This window comes from Alosa alosa, chromosome 3 (assembly GCF_017589495.1).
Source record: "Alosa alosa isolate M-15738 ecotype Scorff River chromosome 3, AALO_Geno_1.1, whole genome shotgun sequence".
NCBI lineage: Eukaryota > Metazoa > Chordata > Actinopteri > Clupeiformes > Clupeidae > Alosa > Alosa alosa.
Window position 1 is genome coordinate 11,646,991 of NC_063191.1, and position 22,846 is coordinate 11,669,836.

Sequence of the window (22,846 nt, forward strand, 5' to 3'; positions counted from 1 at the left end):
TGTTAAATAAGCTGCTTTCAGACATCGGTATAAGTCTGAATGTTCTGCGGATCTCAAGCGGTTGGGTCGTATATCTGAACAACATATCCCGACATTTGTAACTCCGAACTTAGCCAGCTCTTACACTACTACCCTCCTAGTACTTCGGACGGACGTTATGTAAATGAGCTCATGTCTGAAAGAAGCGAAGAACATGTGGAGATTCTGTTCATGTGCGTGTTCAACCACGCAGAGATTCTGTTTATGTTCGCATGTAAGCATCATATCTGAATCACCCAAAGGGTCGGACATCCGTTTGACAAAGATCCGCATATACTCCGGAGGACATGTCTGAAAGTAGCTATAGTAATTGTACACTGCATACCTAGTCAGAGTTGCTGACGTAAACTGACAGACACAGACACTTCCTTGGAACTGAATCCATCCTGCTTTATCTTCAGAGGTGCTTAAGATTCTAGAAGCTGCTGACTGGCTTATTGATAATGCTGAGAAGCTTCTCAAGTTGTATTGGTTCTGGGGCACTGTTCCATTAAAGTGTAATGAACAAAGAAAGGTAACACTTTATTTTAATGTGTCACTGTTACAGTGTACCTACCTAATTAGGTACAGTGGTACAACCTGTGTAACAACATGTACTATCATTGTACTTGCATTATGTATTTGTGGGTACCTACATATAGTTGTTACATTGTAATACTGAGTGCTTTTACAAAACCTGCCTAAATTTTCATCAGAGGCAAAGAGCTGACCTAAGACCTGCTGGATGGGGTAAATCTGGTCATGATAGATTTGATATACAAACCATTCTTAGCTCCAGTCAAGGCCTCATTGTCTTCAGTTATGTAACAGCTGTGCTGCTACAACCTTATTACTCTTTGATACAGTGGAATAAATCTATTAAGTGTACCAGTTAACTAGATGTACCGCATAGCGGTACAAAATATGACCGCCGCTCAGTCCTGTACATCCGTTCCGCGAAAATAAATCACACTTCAATTTGTCTCCATATTTTACTCCATCCCCACTCTTGAAACTTTTGTGTATGCTTGTTTGGCATGCCTGAGTGTGTTATTGATGCGGCTGCACAGAAAGTACCCTACTGGTGCTGAAAAGGTGAATAGATTGTAGAAAAGAAGATGTAGAATTGTTATAAAACCTTTAAAATCTCTAAACAATCACAAGTAGGGCAGTTCATCACAGTTCATCCATTGCAACTGGATTGATGAAAGGTCACTTACACCTGTAGGCTACATTGTATTTGGGAAAAGCAAAAGGTATCAGCATAATGTTATTTATTTATTTATTTTTTTATGTATTTATAAACAAAAACATCTCTGTCAGTTCCATGCCGTTTTCAACAGCTATCAAAAAACAAAGGTCATTTTGGATGGATGGATTTTTGTGAATGTTTCTTCTTCTACATAAGATTTTAGTCATCTTTAGTTCATGTAATACTTTATTGTCAATGCACAAATTAAGTAACAGTAGTCTGAAACGTTATTGTTAATGCACAAATTAAGTAACAGTAGCCTAGTCTGAAACGAAATGCTGTTTTACATCTAACCAGTGGTGCAAATAACTGACATGTCCAAATGGGCCTTGATGAAATAAGGCCGCTAGACTGTTCATACACATTTTAACGGGCCAAAGTTGAAGAGCTTTTGTCCGTTATTGTTAGTGCAAATATAGGCTGATTCATGTTCCCTTGCATTGTTTAACTGAGGTCCATGGCTAGTCTGGCTTTCATCAGACCAAGCTCAATCTTTTAAGAAATCAAAAAATAAATAGGCGGGCAGATCAGGCTGGGTTCACCCAGCCTAGTCCATAGGCACCCGATATTGTTTAATTTTCCGATTGAGATATACACGCTCTGGCTATTCTAAATGCAAAAATGCATCAGGGAGTTATGACAAAACGGTAACTAACAAACTAGATCCTAATAGAAAGTTGTTAGCTTCCCTAAGCTACAGGTAGGATTATAAGGTAGGCCTATTGACAACATAAATTGTCAATAGGCTATGCTGGCTTACACACAAATAAAATCTCCTTTGGAAACCAATGGCTTACGCCTTACAGTATCAAGCGGACTTAAACTGTCATATCGTGGCGAAAAGTTGTAATAACATTCACGCAGCTCCATGAGTCAAGGAAAGCGCGAATGAAGTAGCCACTTCTAAATGGGACCCACTACACAGTAGCTTAAGGTGTTTTGCTAAAGCAGCCATAATGAAATGAAGGTGTCATTGTTTGGATACTTCACACACACGTGCTTTTAATTTCACAGACTACAACTACCAAGCTGTAATCAAAGCACATCGATTCCCCTCTCACACCCTGCACGCACTTAAAACAAAAATAAACAGGCGCTCAGTCTCACGCATGTATAGGCAAAACTGTATCAGACCGGGTGTAACGCTGGTAAATCTTCCATTGCACAGAATGATTTTGTAGCACGTGCAATAAATGACAGTCGAAAGATACAAACAGTGCTGCTATACATTTGTTTATATAACCGCATTTGTAGTTTTCTACAAATGCAATAAATCAAATAAATCACAAATGAGTGATTATGAGCCAGGTTGATGTGGGCCCTTGAGACCAACATACCATAAAAGATTCACAGAGAACTGTGTCTGCCCTACCCTCCTTTGGGGGGTCCAGTCCAGCAGGGGGCTGCAGATGAAAACTAAAAAATGACGGTTCCATGCTATCCATGTGGGGGTACATGCTCACCAAGTTTTGTGTACCCGGTCTTTCAGTGTCCCGGGAATCCTTTGTTGGTGTAACGCCACTAAATGTACACATCAATTATTTTATTGTAAGGCCCCCCCATGAACGAAAGTACACAAAACTTGGCATGCATTCAGAGGGTGTCATAATGATCCTACACTTTTTTGGTTGGCCCTCACGGTTCTCGAGATATTCACAGAAAACTGTCTCCGCCACCTACAGGCCAGTTGGTGTATAGTAACATAAATTAATTTATTGTGTGGCCCCCATGAACCGAATTCCAAAAAAACTTGGTGCATACAGAGGGTGTCATAATGATCCTACACTTCCAATTTCGCGTGCAGTTTTGACTATGTTAGGTCACAGATACCTTCAATTACACCACCTCATTTTTACTTTTTGTGTTTAACTAGGTGGCTTTTATATACATGAAATGAGCGGTTATGGAATGTGTTGACATGGCCCTTGAGATTAACATACAAAAAAAATGGTCCTCCTAAACCCTACGGTTTTCGAGATATTCACAGAAAACTGTGTCGCCCTACCCTCCTTTCGGGGTCCAATTCAGCGGGGGCTACAGATCAAAACGAAAACGATGGTTCCATGCTATCCATGTGGGGTTACATGTCCACCAAGTTTCGTGTACCCGGTCTTTCAGTGTCCCGAATCCTTGTTGGTGTACGTCACTAAATGTACACATCAATTATTTTATTGTAAGGCCCCCCATGAACGAAAGTACACAAAACTTGGCATGCATTCAGAGGGTGTCATAATGATCCTACACTTTTTGGTTGGCCCTACGGTTCTCGAGATATTCACAGAAAACTGTCTCCGGCCACCTACAGGCCAGTTGGTGTATAGTAACATAAATTAATTTATTGTGTGGCCCCCATGAACGAATTCCACAAAACTTGGCGTGCATACAGAGGGTGTCATAATGATCCTACACTTCCAATTTCTAGGGTGCAGTTTTGACTATGTTAGGTCACAGATACCTTCAATTACACCACCTTTTTTTTACTTTTGTGTTTAACTAGGTGGCGCTATATACATGAAATGAGCGGTTATGGAATGTGTTGACATGGCCCCTTGAGATTAACATACAAAAAAATGGTCCTCCTAAACCCCACGGTTTTTGAGATATTCACAGAAAACTGTGTCTGCCCCCCCCTCCTTTCGGGGGTCCAATTCAGCGGGGGCTACAGATCAAAAACTAAAAAAAACGATGGTTCCATGCTATCCATGTGGGGTTACATGTCCACCAAGTTTCGTGGTACCCGGTCTTTCAGTGTCGGGAATCATTGACGGAAATTTGGGCATGCATGTTGGCGATTTTTTTTACATTTTTTTTTTTTTTTATATCATACTTTCGTGTTTCTTTTTACATTATTGGTTAAAAATGATAGAAGAAAATGAAAGTTAGGAGAACATCTTTCTGATAAGAGAATGTAGGCTCCTATGTCTAATGCATAAACGTAGAGAAAAGGTCTGTTTGTGATGGCCTATTATAGCTAAGTGGACAGAATTTAGGCTATCACGATATGCCAACATATGCTCATATTTCCTTTAACTATCAGAAAGTTTAAACAGGCCTAGACTGTGTTAAGCCTAGTTTTCCCATGCAAACATTACATGTAGCCCTCACCAACGTTACAAGTCTAGGCTACAATTAACTGATTAAGACCATACACCTTGTAGCACATTGGTTTACTCTATTGCATTACTTACGTTTTTAATAATTTGTCGTTGAATGTTGATGGAGGCTCATCTTTGGGAAATCAGCTCTCTGGATAAAATTGTCAGCCGAGCAAGAGTTCTCAGAGTTGGCGACACGGACGTAAATCCAATCAGCAGAAAGAACCGCATCACAACAGTAGGCTAAATCGCAACAAACTTTTTTCCCCCATGTTAAATTAATTTCTGCAATCATGAATTGGTTTCTTTTTTTATTTGATGTAGGCTAGAGAGGAGGATGCATGTTTCACATTAGTGTCAATGTGTCAAAGCAGGCTTTGGATCAGAGGAATTGCTCAAGCTTAACATATAAGTAGGCTATTTATTGTGTAACCTACAAGTGAACGATGACACCATAGGCTACACTGTGGCGGAGCAAGACCCCATCAGTCGGATAGCTAAACAATGTAACCAAGGGTGTTCAGAACATTAGGCTAGCCATATGGGCTGCAGACTTGTCTTTGGGTTTGTAATCACCTGACACATCATGCATATATGTACTGAATAATGAGAGGCTAAGTGGATTTGATGCGCTTAACTTACTCAAGACTTTCAGAAAACAATTTGAGATGGCGTTGGCCGTTGTGTTTTTACAGTGTGTTAAGTGAATCTCGTGATATTATGTTGCAGCGGCGCTGAAAATCCAGCGGCAGCCATGCCGCTTGTTAAATACACTGTAGGGGAAACACTGACATATGACATGTATGTTGTGTCTTCGATGTCTTGGAACAGGTCTACTAATTCACTACATAGTATATATCATCTCTGTTGGTACACACGTATTGCTCTTTGATACAGTGGCACAAACCCATTAAAATTAAGTGTACCAGTTAAGTACTTACAACATGCATGTAATATGTAATTGTGTCATTGGTGTCTTGGAACATGTCTGCCATTACCCTACATACTGTAGTACATGTATCAACTGTGTTGGTACACCTGTATTACTCTTTTGATACAGTGGAATAAACCCATTAAAATAAAGTGTACCAGTTAAGTACTTACATGTACATATTATATACATCCTGTCAATGATGTCATGCATCCTGTAATTGATGTGTTGAAATGTGTCTGCTAGTACATGTGAATTAGTAGACCTGTTCCAAGACATCGAAGACACAACATACATGTCATATGTACATGTAAGTAATTCCACTGTATCAAAGAGTAATAAGGTTGTAGCAGCACAGCTGTTACATGTACACTGAAGACAATGAGGCCTTGACTGGAGCTAAGAATGGTTTGTATATCAAATCTGTCATGACCAGATTTACCCCATCCAGCAGGTCTCAGGTCAGCTCTTTGCCTCTGATGAAAATGTAGGCAAATTGGTAGGCAAAGTTTTGTAAAAGCACTCCATTGTAAGTATTACAATGTAACAACTATATGTAGGTACCCACAAATACATAATGCAAGTACAATGATAGTACCTGATAGTACATGTTGTTACACAGGTTGTACCACTGTACCTAATTAGGTAGGTACACTGTAACAGCGACACATTAAAATAAAGTGTTACCAGTCGGGTAATCATTGCGCTGGATTTTAGACAAAGCAGCTGGTGGTAAAAGTAAGGCAATTATTTCATCAGTGTATTTTCGTGTCCTCAGGGAATTAAAGGAACACGCCAACATTTTGAGAAATTAGTTTATTCACTGTCATTCATGTCATTCATAATGCATGCCCTTCTCGTCTCTGTGCGTCCAATAACTCAGTCTGAAGCACCCACTGTTAGCATAGCTCATTGAGGTGGGCAGTTCCAACTATCTTATAGCACACGAAAGTGACAAAAGAACACCAACATTTTCTCATTTACATGGTGTGACTTATATAGTTACAACATATAGACCTAGGATACAAATGGGCGGTTTTCTAAGTATATACAAACTTGGAACTATGTTCTCACTCAGGAAAAGCACTGCTACTTTGGCGGAGTGATTTGCACGCAGCATCAGAGAAGCTGCAGTAGCAGTGCTTCGCCTGAATGAGAATGTAGTTCCAAGCATGTATATGCTTAGAAAATCGATGTGTTGCATTTTACATTGACATTTGTACACATTGTAATTATACTAGTCACAACATGTAAATGTTTGAGTGCTTTTGTCACTTTTGGGAGATGGGCTAGTTGGAATTGCCCACCTCAATGAGCTATGCTAAGCTATGTTAACGGGTGAGTGTTTCAGACTGAGTTACTGCAAGCACAGAGACGAGAAGGGTATGTATCATCTTATCTAACTCTTGGGGAGATGTTGAATAAGCTAATTTCAAGGTCAAGGTAACTTTATTGTCCCCGAGGGGCAATTATTTGCACAGCCAGCAGACAGATATAAGGACAAGACACACAACACATAAAAACACAAAATACCCACAGTACCTAACAAACTCATCTGAGGAGGAAGATGCTGAACACGGTGAAAGTCTTTTTAACAGTTTGTTTGTTGCTTGTTGTTTGTACAGGTCAATACCATATCCTGGAATGATACAGGAGAATACATCTTATCCGGTTCCGATGACACCAATTTAGTCATCACCAACCCTTACAACAGAAAGGCAAGTCATTTTCTTGTGTGTTTTCCCTTGTTTCACCCCTTAGTGGCTGAGTCACAGGCCTATAGCATCACACCAGGTCACATCCTTTGGACATGGCCGTTGACTAAGACCGGTTCTTATTTAGTAATCTGTTGAAAAAGTTTAATATCAATGGCTCAGAAAAGCATCTTTCTGTTCATCACAGTCAAGCAGAGCCAGGTAGGAAGGCCAGAGAGCTGCTGTAGTTCAGTGTCTGCGAAATGCCTTCTCATCAAAAGGTGGTCACAAGGTGCTTTTTTGTTTTTATATGGCCATAAAACCCTCTGTAACCTCCTTATTGCCAGCCTGCCTTGTTATTGTGAGTTACATTCAGATGAAGCCCTGACAAAGGCTATTTTTGTCCTTCATAACTTTGCCAGAGAACCAGACCTTAGCATTCACACAGACTTTACTCAAGAGACTCTGTTTTTCTGCCCTATTTGGGTAAAAGTTTGATTGACCCCTCTTGTGATTTTGACACTGTCACTAAACATTATACAAGCGGGTTATAATTTATCATACCTCAAAGAAGACTGGACCTAAGCCCGGACTCGACAGTTTGTTGACAGAGAGGAATACAGTCAGATTTGGAAGTAGGTTAGGGCTGGGCTTAGGGCAGAGTAAATTTAGGCCTTGGTGTTTGTGTTCAACAGTTAAGAATGAATAGGTATTTGATCGACTGTAAACAACATTGAGAAATGGTGCCATTTTGGTGCTTTCTAGAGTATATGCTTTCAGCAGTTTGTTGAATGTTTCCTACTTGCAGTTGATAGCAGCAAATTGGGAGTCCTGGAACTGAAATGTTTATGAATAAAGAAAAATCACTAACCGCAATTAGGACATAGCTTGTTTCCCATGGGCTTTCAGATGTCTTTTCCATTGTACATATTGTATGAAATTACTTATTATAGAGTCCCGAAGCCATGACGTAGCGTTGCCAAGGCAGCAATTTCACTGGATCTAAACAAATCAATCTACCATTAGAAATCACCATAGCGGTGGCTTTCTTAATATATTTCAATCATTTTACAACGTTTCTAAGACGTTAGTATATTTTTTTTACACTGTAGGAATCACATAACACAATATATATTCATACCAACACAATCAAATTCGTGACTACAGAGTTTTATTTTAGCATGGTTTTCCTCTGTAAAAGAGACCTGCATGTAACTTCACAGCATGCGGTTAAAATCCTTACATTCACGGACGTGTTTTGCCTTTATTTTTTTTGGCAAAAAACGTTGCTCTTAACATCCGCCAGTCTTTGAGAAGACGTGAAATATCCACTGGAATTTTGTTTCTTTCTATTACACCTGCCAGGGAATCCGTGTTATGTGGCTAAGCTGCTGCCTAGCAGGTAAAACACGTTTAAATGGATATATTTATTTTTATTAGCTAGAAATGATGCCACATGTCTACATTCAATGCTATTTATGCCACTTCGAAAGGTTGTTTAGATCCAGTGATTCTGCCGTCATGGAAACGCTACGTCACACTTCGGGACTCAATTCCCATGACTCATTGCACCAGTCTCACGTAATCTAGAACTTTCTGTGGTGTCGTCCTCATCCTGCTCTCCCGTTTCCTCTCCCCCAAGGTCAAGGCAACGATAAGGTCAGGGCACCGGGCGAACATCTTTAGTGCCAAGTTTATGCCACATACCAACGATCAGCAGATCGTGTCCTGCTCAGGAGATGGCATCATCTTCTACACCCACACAGAGAAGTGCCCTGACCTCAACCGGCAGTGCCAGTTCACCTGCCACTACGGCACCGCCTATGAGGTATGAGCCATTTCACCTGCAATTACGGCACATTTGAGGTATGTGCTCTCATTATGGTGTAGCCTTCATGATATGAGCTGTGCCATTATGATGCAGCCTATGAGGTATGATCCATTTGCCTGGCCACACCCACTAGATCTCCTTTCCGGGAGATACTTGTTTGGAACACGGTAGTTCACTAACGTTTCCCCAGGTCGGCCCAATCAGCAAGGAGAGAGGATGACTATAGTTTTGAAACCGAAAGGGGCTATAGTAAACGGTAGGAGCAACGCCTGCAAACATAAAAATTGAGCTATGCCGTTATGATGAAGCCTATGAGGTATGAGCTATGCCATTATGATGCAGCCTATGAGGTATGATAGTGCCTTCATGTGGCTGGGACGTGGGAAGGCTCTTCGGCACTTTGGAACTCCATACGTCCAAACTGAGAGCGTTATACCATGTAATAGAGGACTTTAAACATTGATTCCATAACTCAAGAGTCCTACTGCTTTGGAGGAGACTTAAAATTGGTGAAAGATGAATAAAACTGTCAAAAGGCCACAGAAATATGATGGCGGTTTGGCCAGTGGCTGATCACAAGTCCTGTTTTAAATTCTGCTGAAAGCTGAATCCAGAAGCCATTTTTTTATAATCCATCATAATTATGCATGCAAACGGCCTTTAATATGCATGCCGTGAGAACCCTCTGCAGACATTACCATGCTGTCCACAAGTGGCTGCCGCCTGTGAGCACGATGGCTAAAGTGCTCGAGTGTCAGACTTTTAATGGCATGTGGGAGGTTCTCTGTCGCTCTGAAAAGGAGAAGTTGGGTGGCAGTTCAATGGCTCGGTGCTCTTAAAGTGACAGGCTGAGACTGTTATTGTGTACCTCATGAGAGCTTGAGGATGCTGGGTGTGTTTGCGTATCGGTACATTTCCTCCTAAATGATTTTCCGATCTACAGACTGCAATGCTGCAATGTTAAAATGACGATAGTGCTGCAAACAACTACCTCATCTCTGTGTTATTGGTTTGATTCCACTCTTCAAGAGTTGCCTTCACTGTATTTCTGCACATGCCGATTCTGTGATCGGTGTCCTGCTGGTCCTCTCAGCAACAAGATGTCTTTAGGACTGATCTCTTATGCTTCTTGAAATCTGTCTAAGTTCATGTATGCTTAAAATTATATTACCTTTTTGTAGATCTCTCCCCTCTCACTCTCTTTCTCCCTCACTTTCTCCCTCTCTTTCTTTCTTTCTTTCTTTCTTTCTTTCTTTCTTTCTTTCTTTCACACTCATTCACACACACACACACACACACACACTCACCCCTGTATTTTGTGCCTGTGACAGATACTGTGTCATATTTGCCACCTTCCCTACTGCTGTGCCTGGTTAAATATTATCTCATCATTTTGTCCTTTCCATCTCCCCTTCTGTTTTCCTCTATCTATATCTATCCATCCATCCATCTTCTACACTCTTCATTTCCTTCTCTGCTCTGTTTGACCCTTCTCTCTCTCCGTAGATTATGACCGTACCAAACGACCCCTACACCTTCCTGTCTTGCGGAGAAGACGGCACGGTGCGGTGGTTCGACCTGCGCATGAAGACAAGCTGCACCAAAGAGGACTGTAAAGATGTAAGGACTGCAGGAGGACCTAAACCGTCCCAGCATGCCTCACTTCCTTCAGCAGGGGCCACGTAACCACCTTGGCTGCCTGTCAGAGGGGCTGAGTGTCAGAGAGAGAAATACACTTTTCAAGCAGCCGCACCTTTATCACACACACACACACAAACACACACACGAACACACTACTGTGCCCACAATGACCACAGTCAGAGTCGGTGTATGTTTAAGATGGAATCGATGCCTGGGAGTGTACAGTATGTGGAACTGTAGGGCTAGTTGTATATGCACAAGAAGGGTCACCCAAGGTGGGCGGTATCAAGAGAGAGACTATACTTTAATGTGCATGAATGTTATGCAGTGTGTCTGTTGAAGTTTTGCATGAATATCTCTCTCACTGTGTGTATGTGTGCATGTGCAAATTAATATGTTCCTGACCATGTCATTCAACACCCTGCTGCAGTTCTCTCTAAATGAATTATTTTTATTTAATTGTGCTTATATGGTAGTATGGATGCTCTCGGCACAGAAATGTGAAATAGCTCATCCACAAAATGTAAATGAGTTTAAAAAGATTTGGACTGTTTTTAGTCATTTTCATAATCAACCCCCGAGGTGATGAAAAGTTTCCTGTTGAGAAAGCAACTGTCTTTGGCTACTTTTCCTTGTGCTTGCTGTGTGTGTGTGTGTGGTGTTTGTTTTGTGTAATGGGAAAAGCACACAACAGGTAGTTTATAGTCCATTGTGTATTCAGTACTGGGGTTGCCTATAAAACTGAATTGCTATAATTTCTCTGGAGAACATGTAAATACACCATCATTTGTGATCATCCATGCTTTCTGCTCTCTTGAGCCTTCATTGCTTTGCTATAGTTCCACCTCTATGCAGCAAGCTTTTCAACTCCGTAACTTGTAAGACCTTAGATTTCCTGTGTCTAATGTAACTAATGAAAAGGGCATTAGTTTTCAATCTTAGCTTACCGTAAATGTGTGTTTTGTGTTCCACTTCTGTTTTGAAGTTGTAACTACTCTTTTCTCTCTCTCTCTCTCTCTCTCTCTCTCTCTCTCTCTCCCTCTCCCTCTCCCTCTCTCCCCTCCCTCTCTCTCTCTCCCCCTCCCTCTCCCTCTCTCTCTCACTCCATTCTCTACATAGGACATTTTGATAAACTGCCGCAGGGCTGCTACCTCGATATCCATCTGCCCCCTTGTCCCCTACTACCTGGCTGTTGGCTGCTCCGACAGCTCAGTGAGGATCTACGACAGAAGAATGCTTGGCACAAGAGCTACGGGTAAGAGCAGCGTCTCTCAGCTCAAACCATCAGCTCTAGTTTTTAAGTTCGCTCATGATATTTACTACTGTCAATAGGGGGGTAATCGAAAGGTACACAAAAATCACGATTCGGAACGTACCTTGGTGTGGAGATCACAGTTCGGTTAATTTTCAGTACAGTAAGCCTGTAAGAACTGCCAGTCTAACATTCACTGACTATTATTGCTGATGCTCAACACATATAAGCAGGAATAGTATTCTTAAAAGAAGTGAAATGCTATTCATTAACTAAACTGACATATGGTCCGCCGTTTGTGATTTGGAACTCGAAATTGAAACTTGATCCTCACACAAAAAAAGCCTACTGTTGATTACTGGTACACATCTGTATTGAACCTAACGTCCTGTACCTAAACGGTTCGGTACGAATACATGCAATCAGCTAGTATATCCAATTAGTTAAAAGACTTTTGACAACATTTGAAAATATGACCTCAAGTATGTCTGATATTTACGTTTGTATATATAACTGTATTTTTCTGTAGGTAACTATATGGGCCGGGGAACGACAGGTCTGTGCGTGAGATTTGTCCCCGCCCACCTCTCCAACAAGTCGTGTCGCGTGACCTCGCTGTGCTACAGTGGCGACGGTCAGGAGGTCCTGGTCAGTTACTCGTCCGACTACATCTACCTGTTCGACCCCAAAGACGACCAGGCCCGTGAGCTCAAGGGGCCCTCAGAGGAGCGGAGGGAAGAGGTGAGGCTCACTGGTCAGCCCACTGCCGCCATTTTGGCTCAAGCTCTGTTCCACTACACTGAGCCCAAGTGGTAGCCACTGGAATGGGCCAGATATTTTGGGGCTTTTTTTCTCTTTATTCAGAATGGACAGTGAAGTGTGACAGGAAGCAAGTGGGAGAGAGAAAATGGTGGGGATAATGACCGCGGGTCAGACTCAAAGCCGGCTCCCCATGGGCACTTGGACCCGAATATACAGCGGGGAAAATAAGTATTGAACACGTCAACATTTTTTTCAGTAAGTATACTTCCAGTGAGGCTATTCGCATGAAATTTTCACCGGACATTAGTATTAACTTAGGTAATCCACACATATATAAAAATCCAAACATTAATGTCTAAAAGTAGGGTCATGAGTAAAAAAGTGGAATGGCACAGGGAAAAAGTATTGGACACGCTAAGATAAAGCAGTACACAAACGCAAGGAATGGCAAGGAACAAACTGGAATCTGTAAGTAGTTAGAGAAAGTATCCCTCCTATCTGTGCAAATTGATTTAAGCTGGGTTAGTACATACTGGTGGGCTATAAAAGGTTTTTTGTTAGCAAGGTGTCACACAAGAAACATTTCATGATGGGTAAAAGCAAAGAGCTCTCCCAAGATCTTTGCAACCTTAATGTTGCCAAACATATTAATGGAACTGGTTACAGATGCACTTCAAAACTTCAGAATCATCCTGCAAGCAGTATTGGAGCCATTATTTGGAAGTGGAAGGAACATCACTACATCATCCACTGGCCATGCACAGGATCTCCTTGCATGATTTCTGACCAGGAAGTCAGAAGAGTAGCCCAAGAGCCAAGGACCACTCTGAGAAAGCTCCAGAAAGATTTGGAGGCAGCAGGTACAATTGTTACAGAGAAAATCATAGGTAATGCACTCCACCGCCATGGCCTCTATGTAATGCTCATCCAGCATGATTCTATTGCTGAAGAAAAACATGTCAAGCTTCGTTGAAAGTTTGCTACACAACATTTGAACAATCCTATGAAATACTGAGAGAATGTATTCTGGTTAAAAATGTAACTTTTCGGATGTCATACTACACACCATATTTGGAGGAGAAATGGCACTGTGAATCACCCTAAAAATACCCTACCAACAGTGAGGTTTGGAGGTGGTGGCATCATGGTGTGGGCTGTTTTTCATCTCATGGTACTAACAGACTTCATACAGTTGAAGGAATGATGAATGGAGTCATTTTGTTCTGGGAGAATCTTTACATCCACCAGGATGATGAGGATGAGACATGGCTAGACCTTCCAGCAGGACAATGATCCTAACCAGTCAGCAAAGGAAACTCTCAATTGGTTTCAGAGAAAGGAAATCAAGGCCCTGACTTCAATTCAATTGAACAGTTTTGGAAGTTAACTAAAGATCAGGATTCACAAGAGGGACCCCTGAAATCTTCAATATTAAAGGACTATCTGTTTAAAAGAATGGGCCAAACTCACACCAGAATACTGTGACTGATTAGTTTCATCATACAGGAAATACCTTGAAGCTGTCATTACGAATAAAGGCTTTTCCACAAAGTATTTAAGACATTTCAGCAGGTGTGTTCAATACTTTTTTCCTGTGTCATTCCACTTTATTGCACATAACTCTACCTATGGACTTTAATGTTTGGATTTTTTTATATAGGTGGATTATCTGAGTTAATACTAATGTCTGGTGAAAAGTTCATGCAAATAGCCTCATTGGAAGTATACTTACTGAAAAAAATGTTGACGTGTTCAATACTTATTTTCCCCGCTGTAGTATTGTTGCCACAGTTCCCCCCCGGTTCAGACACAGTTGCTTAGACAAATGTTTGACTACTTAGCAATGCATGGGCCATTCCACAGGAGCTAGTCTAGACTAAATGGAAATGTAGCTTGTCTCTTTACTGGAATATGAGAAGGTGTACATTTTATAGTAGGACATGCTGCCAATGTGAATTTCTATTTGCAATCATCCAACTTCCATCCCGAAAAAGAAATTATAAAACTAATGCTGAAAATACCCCCCTGCTAATATTTACTACACAACAGGGAACCTCTTCATAGCACTTCAGAGCCCAATAGCACCATTATGAGTGGAGTACACCTTTTAAGGCATTGATTTCCCTTGTGCTTACTTTCAAGTTTGGTCACAATTAGTTGTGTACAGTGACTGTGTCACTATGGAGTCTCGGAGCTTTGTGTGTGTGAGGCCCACAGGTACCCGTAAGTAGCAGAGCAGTCATTATGGGTGTATGAAAGTAATGAGTTTCTTCCTGGCGGTGTCGAAAGTACTCTGAGACGTCTTTGGCCGGGAATTGAGAAAGACTTCCGAGATGCTCGGACATGCTCTGCAACGGCTCTCTTAGTAAATTTTCCGCGAGATGTACTTAGCAGTAGTTCGGTACGTGCAGTCCGATGGCCCTGCCCCGTCGCTACAAGAGCGCTCCAGTCTGTGGCTTGGCCGCGGGCCACCTCGTGTTGTCATACAACCATAATTGAGCAGTATTGAGTTTGGCTTAGCACACCAGCAGCAGCCAGGGCATGCAGACGGGGTTGTGTGGGGGTGGGATGGGCGGGGTGTGGTGGATTGGTGAACGGGTTGTTCCTGTGATGGGTGCTCTTGCTTAAGGAGCCAGGCAGATTGCATGATGGATGAGATCTGTGCCCAGGCGAGATGCGTCTTTCGCAGTGGGTTGTTGCGCGTGTGAAGGATGTACTGCAATCGGCTGCAGTATTGCAGTGCAGCAGCACTGTTCACAACGTGTGGTGGAGGAAGAGGAAGAGGAGGAAGAGAGAGCGCGTGTGTGTGTGGTGGGGTGGGGTGGCTTTATGGCCAAAATAGATTTGGCCTGTAGCATAAACTCTCTCCCCCTCTCTTTCTCTCTCACACACACACACACACACACACACAGACACACACACAGGTCTCTTGTGTCCAATCTTGTTGTCTCTGTGTGTGTGTGTGTGTGTGTGTGTAACGAATGGGGAGCAAAAGAGACACACACACACACACACACACACACACACACACACTACCCCACTCATACCCATGGTACGCTCACTCTCTTGTGCTCGGCAGATGGGTACTCCCTGTAAACAGTGCAGATGGGATTTTTAGTTGTTTTGGCAACTTGAGTGAAGTGCTCTCAGGGTCCCTCTTATAAAGCCACAGTGAGCGAAAGAAAGAGAGTGTGAGAGAGAAAGAGAGAGAGAAAGAGAAGGGGGCCAGAGAGACAGAGAGGGAGAGAGACGGGTGACCCTGAATGACCATGGAAGGGAGTCGGACAGAGAAACAGACAAAGAAAGAAAGAGACAGATGGAGAGAGAGAGAGAGAGACTGAGACAGAGAGAGAGAGAGACGATGAGACCCCGACAGCGCTACAGAGACAAAAACAGGTGGATAGAGAGAAAGGGTTAAAGAGAGAAAGAGGAGGGGAACTGAGAAAGAGTAGTGAAAGACCATACAATGCTTGCAGACCAAATTTAGTGCAGAATGAGGGCGAGGGGAAATAAGGCAGTAAACGTAAACAGAAGGCAGAACGGTGTAGGAGTGGGCAGCAGTGGGCAGCAGGGCAGCAGTGGGCAGAAGTGGGCAGAAGAGGGCAGAAGAGGGCAGCAGAGGGCAGGAGAGGGCAGGAGAGGGCAGGAGAGGGCAGAAGAGGGCAGGAGAGGGCAGGAGAGGGCAGGAGAGGGCAGGAGAGTCACGTGAAGAGCAGAGGATGGACAGGAGTGCAGACAGGAGTGATGCTAATGCAGAGAGAGAGAGAGAGATAGACACAGAAGGGAGAGAGAGAGGCGGAGGGAGGGAGGGGGAGAGAGAGAGAGAGGGTGGGAGAGTGAGAGAGGGAGACACCAGGACAAAGAGCCTGACTGTCTCCATTCTGCCCAAATGATGACCGTCCTCCTGGGCCGGGACTATGCTTCTCATGCACACACATGCACACACACGCACACAGCTCAATCTCAGACTGCTGCAGTAGCCACGTGGTCCAGCTGTTCTGTAGCTGCTCTGTATACTTGTTGATGTGTAGATACGTGTTTATAACTCGTGTACATAACTGAGATGTTTACATGTAGAAAGCTACGTATGTAATGAATATCCATGGATGCTGACACACACACACACACACACGTGTAAACTGGCAAGCACACTCCAGCACAAACTGGTGGGGGGGATTCGAAGTTGCAGTACATAAAAGAAGGTTGTGTGTGCGTGTCTGCGCACGTGTGTGTGTTTTTGAATGTGGGGGTTGAGGAATGTGCTGGATCACTGCTCCAGCCCCTCAGCTGTCGCACGGTGTGTTCAGCTGTGTGTGCCCCCCCATCTCCTCTGTGTGTCCCACATGCCTTTCCAAATACAGCCACACATGCTGCCCCCCCCGGTCACCCCCCAGGGATGGAAATAGCCAGGGACATGGGCAGTGTGGAGGTGGACAGCAGTATTGGTAGGTGAGCATGCAGGCCAACGCTGGGTGGATCCTGCTTCTTAACGATGGACAGAGCTGGCATCGAAGGATCAGATGGGGACGTTGCTGTGAATATGCTCGGCCGCCACGAGCCAGTTATCTTTATCTCTGGCACCTCCTGGTTAAAACCCAAAAAGCCAGAAGGATCCTTTCACAGCCCTAGTGCTATATTCATACTCCAAATCAAGATCAAGAAGTGAGCTTTCGCCCTTCTGCTCCACGGGGGGGGGTTTCTGTCCTCCCCAAGCTCACCTTAGGACACTTAGGGTACAGTGTGGCAGGTGTACCGCCCCAGGCAAACTCCCCACCTGCCCAACATCCTCCACCTTCTTCACCCTCTCTTCATCATCCGCCTCTTCTTCCTCACAAAACATCTCTCCACCATCCCTCTCCTCCATCTTCCTCTTCCCTGCTCATGGGACCTTCACCAGTCCATCTCTATGGTATTTGTAGACCATTACAGCAGACATAGAAAAATAGTGTATCAGATATATCCAAATCTTTTACAGCAGTTACATAATATCAAGCCCTTTTGAAGACGATTTGATTTTGAGTGCAGACGTGAACTCCAAGGGCTGCTATAAGAAATTGCTTTAATGTGAGATACGTACTGTAAATGGTATATTCTGACTGAGGATGTAGGTTGCAGCTAGGCCTGTTTGTTGGTATGAGTGTGTAGTGTTTGTGCGCTGTTGGGTTAGTTATCAGGCTGTTGACAGACTCCACTCTCCCATCGGTGCGTTTATCATGACCGCAGAGCCTCTTGCCAGGCCTCCGTGTAAGTTATTAATCAGAGCTTGTTAACAGTAGCTGCAGTAGCAACACACACACAACACACACACATATAACTTATATGGTTTCATGGGGCCTGGCCAATTTCCTCATGGTTGCTAAAGAGAGACATTAATAGCCCTTGTGGTATTGTGGACAATATGGAACCAAAATGTAGGGCTGTGTGTAGGGACATGCACATTCAAAAGTTTAGAGAAGGTCACATGAAGTCCACCTGTAAAGGTTATAGTGGATTTTAGGTTCATCCTGAAATTTCACCCGAAAGCCGAATATCCCTGACTTTTTGTGAGTAGTATATATTGCAGTTTTTTTATATACATCCCAATAGAACCCAATATTAGCAGCTGGTAATGGAGCATTCATACAATATTTCCTTGTTATGGTGTAGCCTGCTGTCTTGTGTTCATTATCCAGTAGTGAATGTAGAGCGTATTTCAGCAGGCTCCATAAGGGCCGTCAGCCCACCTGCACTGAACCTGCATGACTCAGAGGAGGAGGAGGAGGAGGAGGAGGAAGATGAAAGGTCCTTTGTGCTCAGTTCAAGTGCACAATATTGTCATACATAACATAACAAACATACAAACATAACAAAAACAAACAAGTATGGGACCCTTTTTTTGTTGTGTTTGTTGAAGTATGAAGGTTATTTGAGGTGTTGCAGAACTGTTTATCAGTGGTTGTGCTGGTTTGTTTTTAATTGTATTAATATTTTTGGCGTAACCTGTATCCAAAGGCGTTCCAGAGACACAGTAAGGAGGAGAACACTCCATTAGCCTACATATTACATATCTACTCACACACTGTGCTATCTTTAGAACCCTTCATTTAGATTTTTTTAGATGCTGAATACCACGTCACTCACCGTTTACATTGCGTCAATCATTCATATAATGTCAAAGGCCTGACAGCTTGGCCTCTCAGTCACCTTCTATATTTAATAGCTTGACCTCACCCCTATCCTCTGCATATATCTACCTGTATCCTCAACGGTAGCTCTTTTCATGATTCTCATTATCATGCCCCAACTCCTTCTCAGTTTGTGAAGTCTGAATGGACAATAACAAGGCATCAAAAATAAAGTGTGCTAGAGTCGTGTGTTTACTAGTAAGGAAGCAACAAATAAGTCTTGGAAGTTGCTTCACCTTCTGTCTGAGCTGTGTGGGGTGCGACATGGGGTCCTTTGCCCTCGTGAGTACTCTGGAAAAATGATCTGGGGCACACGAGGAGCGTGTTTATTTCTAGAAAGAGAGAGAGCGAGAGAAAAGGAGAGAGGAAGAGAGATGGAGAGATAGAGAGACTCTGGTGCAGAGAGAGAGAAGGAGAGAGGTGGGCAGAATGAGACAAGGATATGGAAAAGAAAAGATTGAGAGAGAGAGGGAGGGAGAAAGAAGGAAAGTGGGAGACATGGAGTGAGAGAAAGAGCGAGGGAACGCTGTGATCCAGAAACGGGGGTATATATGACTGTAACACGTGGCAGCAGGAGAGCAGCTCATGTTTTTTGACTGCGTCTCAAATCACTCCCTCACCCCCTAGCTCCCTCACACAGTGGTTTAGGGTCCTGGGCCATGAACCTGCAGTACTGGCTGGCTGGCTGAGTCTTATTGTGCATACAGAGGATAAAAAAAACTAGACTCCGAGGACCAGGGCTAAACGTCCTGTGGCCTAAAAACAGCTACTACCCTTGAGCTCTGAAGCGAGGCCCTTAAACCGAGGACTCCTCGGAGGCCTCGGCTTCCTCATCTCGCGCTGCTCAGAGCTGACCTCTCGTCCTGCCCTCAAAGTGGCTGATGACTTAAGGTGGTTAAGGTTTAAAACCCCCTCATAAGAGCACGCAAGAGAGGTTGTGTGTGATTGAAACGAACCTAAGCACAGACACACACTCAAAAGAACATAATACTAGTGTCTGTCAGGGCTGAGAATAGCACCACTAAGTCTAATGGATTTATGGATTTCAATTGTCATGCAATACAGCCACTGATTACCTGTGCATTGACGTGACCGGCCAAAACAGAATACAACTCCAGATTCTTCCCTGAATTACTTCTGAAACCGAGTGCTGAGCAGTAGTGCATCTTCAAAGCAGCCGCCATGAGTAGTGCATGTATTAGCATGTCAGGGGTTGCACATAAATTCACTTTGAGTTCCAGTAGCCTCATTAATGCACTTTTCAACCCTGGTGCTGATCCCTGGGCTGATACATAGTTAGTACTGCATGTGTGCATGTGTGTGTGTGTGTGATTGTGATTGCTTGTGTTTGAGGAAAATTGAATGGTGTAGCGATTAAAGGCTTTATCCCAAATGGCTCACTCGCTCCCGATGTTCCCTTTGAGTGTGCATGTGGAGTAAGTGCACAGGGAGGGCATTATGGAAAGGGAGCTGGATATGGGGGTGGGTTTGTTGGGGGGGGGGGGTGGCAGAAGGGATTTGGGAGCCACTCTGGGACTGAGATGAAAGTGAAAGCAGTGGTGTGGAGGATTGTCACAGGGGGGCACAAAGTGTAGTAGGGGTGGGAGGGGGAGGTCTGCTATGGCATTAGGGTTATTTTTGACACCATCCCCCCACCCCCACTCTTGCATGTGTTTCTTTGACACTGACAGGGTGTTGATGTTGATGTGTGTGTGTGTGTGTGTGTTTGTTTCCACAGCTGAGGCAGCCTCCAGTCAAGCGGTTGCGTCTAAGAGGAGACTGGTCGGACACGGGACCTCGTGCTCGGCCGGAGTGTGAGAGAGAGCGAGATGGTAAGTGGAGAACTGCTGTCAGAAACACACACACACACACACACACACACACACACACACACACACACACACACACTTCAAACACTTCCATGACCTGACGAGATATTGTAGAGACCACAAGTAAAATAAAAAGCACTCATATTATATAAAGTTTTGACTAGATCTTAAACTATTTGGAAAAAGTTTTCCCTCGTTTCCTCTATCACACACAAGCTCTCACGTCAGCAGTCATCAAATTCTCAAAATGTGCTACCTCAATATCTCTAACTCCTCCAGCCCCTTTCATCCTGTCAAGACATTCTCTGTCTCTTCACACACACACACACACACACACACACACACACACACTTATCACACACACACACACACACACACACACACACAGCTGTGTCCTGGAGTGTACCCTCTTCTGAAGAGAAATGGCCTTCCGTCTCATCTCTTTAATAATGAGTGCCATGGCCATCCCTCACTCCTTCCCTCCCTCGATCATTCTCTCCCTCTTATCATTCTCTCTCCCCCCCACATCACTCCTTCACTCCGTGGTCCCCTAATCCACCTCTCCAGAGAGGAGTGGTGCATTTTAACGTTAGTCTCACAGAGCAGAGGGACAGACCTCCTGGCTCAGTGGAGTGGGGAGGATGGGGAGGCAACTCTGCTTTTGTAGAAAACATGGGAAGGGGGGGGGGGAGAAGTTGAGTATTGGTGTTTGGTGTTTTAAGCCCCCAACGTCGTCTTCAAGGCAGAGCTGTATGGAAGGCGCAAGGGTTAGGGTTGGGGTTGGGGTTGGGGTTGGGGTTAAAGGTGCACTATGAGTTCCTGCATGATGTCACTTCTGTTGACGTTCCAAGTAAATACCAGACATAACAGAGCAAGCTCGCCCCTCCCCCCATGTTTCCGTAACCGTCATGAACTGGAAAGTGGATTTATGCTACGCTAAGATGGCTGAGCTAACTCCAACTGTTCAGTGAGTTAATTTATATTCTAAGTCTTTATACAATATTTTTACGATATTAGGTTATAACTTACAGTTGATATATTGAAAATTCTTATATGAGCTTATGCAAAAGAAACACTGCTTGTAGAATTTATCCTCCCTGCGATCGAAAGTGCTAGCTAGCTAGGACCTACAGACCTAGAAGAAGCTAGAAACCACAAACTATTACATTGAAAAATGACTTACATAATTTCTTGTTTCGCCTCGCATACACTGTAGAGCTGTAACTCATTGAAGCACTAACCCCCACCCCCTCCCCATCTTGTCGGTGATTGGCTGGAACGTGGTTTGTTATATATTGGTGCACAGCCTGTTCCCCCTAGTGTTTACACTTTTTCACAGTGTATTCAGGGGGCAGCCAGCTAGCGGATCAAGCAGAGATGCCTATGATTTGAGACAAAAATGAAATTGCTCTAAAACCATGCAGGAACTCATAGTGCACTTTTAAACGTTCCACATTCTCGACGCACCCGACTGGTAGCGCGACAATGTGACGTCACAGAAGCGCCGTAACCATTTATACTCGCGTGTCGTGGTCACGACACTAGTTGCAATATTCTCCTGAACAGAGGTGTCGCTGTTGTGAAAAGATTAACGTCAGGATAAGGTGTAATTAAGGTCAGGATTAGGTGTCTTGAAGTCGACGGTCGCAGCGCTGCCTTGAAGTCGTCAGTGGGGGCTAAAAACACCATTGAGCTTGAATATTTATGAATCATATAAGGGTTTAGTGCAGCTTGACAAAAGTTGGGTTGCATTGAAGCCAATTAGAGAATGTTGTTGTGCTCGGCATACTGGAAGGTCCGAACACCAGTCGCACGTGCACAATAGGGTTATGCCCTCACATGAACTTTTGAATCGGGCGTTCCACTAGTGAAGGCTCTAGGCAGTGTTCAAAGGTACGTTCCACTAGTGGAGGCTCTAGGCAGTGTTCAAAGGTACGTTCCACTAGTGGAGGCTCTAGGCAGTGTTCAAAGGTACTGTCAGCGATTCTAAGTGATGTGGAATCCGTATCATTCTCCATCTCTATTCCGTGAGCACAGCCCTGGCTCCCTTGAACTGGAAACAAACAAACTGTGTGTGTGTGTGTGTGTGTGTGTGTGTGTGTGTGTGTGTGTGTGTGTGTGTGTGTGGATCTGTGGATCTGTTTGAACAAGCTTGTTGTGGTCCTCATGTGCGTTTTTTTTTTCTCTCCTTTCCCAGGGGAGCAGAGCCCCAACGTGTCCCTGATGCAGCGGATGTCAGACATGCTGTCGCGCTGGTTCGAGGAGGCCAGCGAGGCCCAGAGCAGCAGGGGGCGCTCTCAGACTCGCCCCCGAGGTACAGCTCCTCTCTACAGAGTTCACGGGCCCGATCTTGCACCCAGTGAATCATGGCGCCAAG

The 22,846-nt window shown here is 43.8% G+C and overlaps 1 protein-coding gene across 1 annotated transcript in view; it reads left to right on the forward strand.

Moving 5' to 3' along the window:
• Positions 1-22,846, forward strand: part of dcaf6 (ddb1 and cul4 associated factor 6) — a 53,897-nt gene that overhangs the window by 14,020 nt on the left and 17,031 nt on the right. Inside the window, 7 exon segments of the mRNA XM_048238374.1 lie at positions 6,922-7,014; positions 8,633-8,818; positions 10,328-10,441; positions 11,582-11,717; positions 12,244-12,455; positions 20,379-20,472; positions 22,667-22,783. Coding sequence (XP_048094331.1) covers positions 6,922-7,014; positions 8,633-8,818; positions 10,328-10,441; positions 11,582-11,717; positions 12,244-12,455; positions 20,379-20,472; positions 22,667-22,783 — 952 coding nt within the window.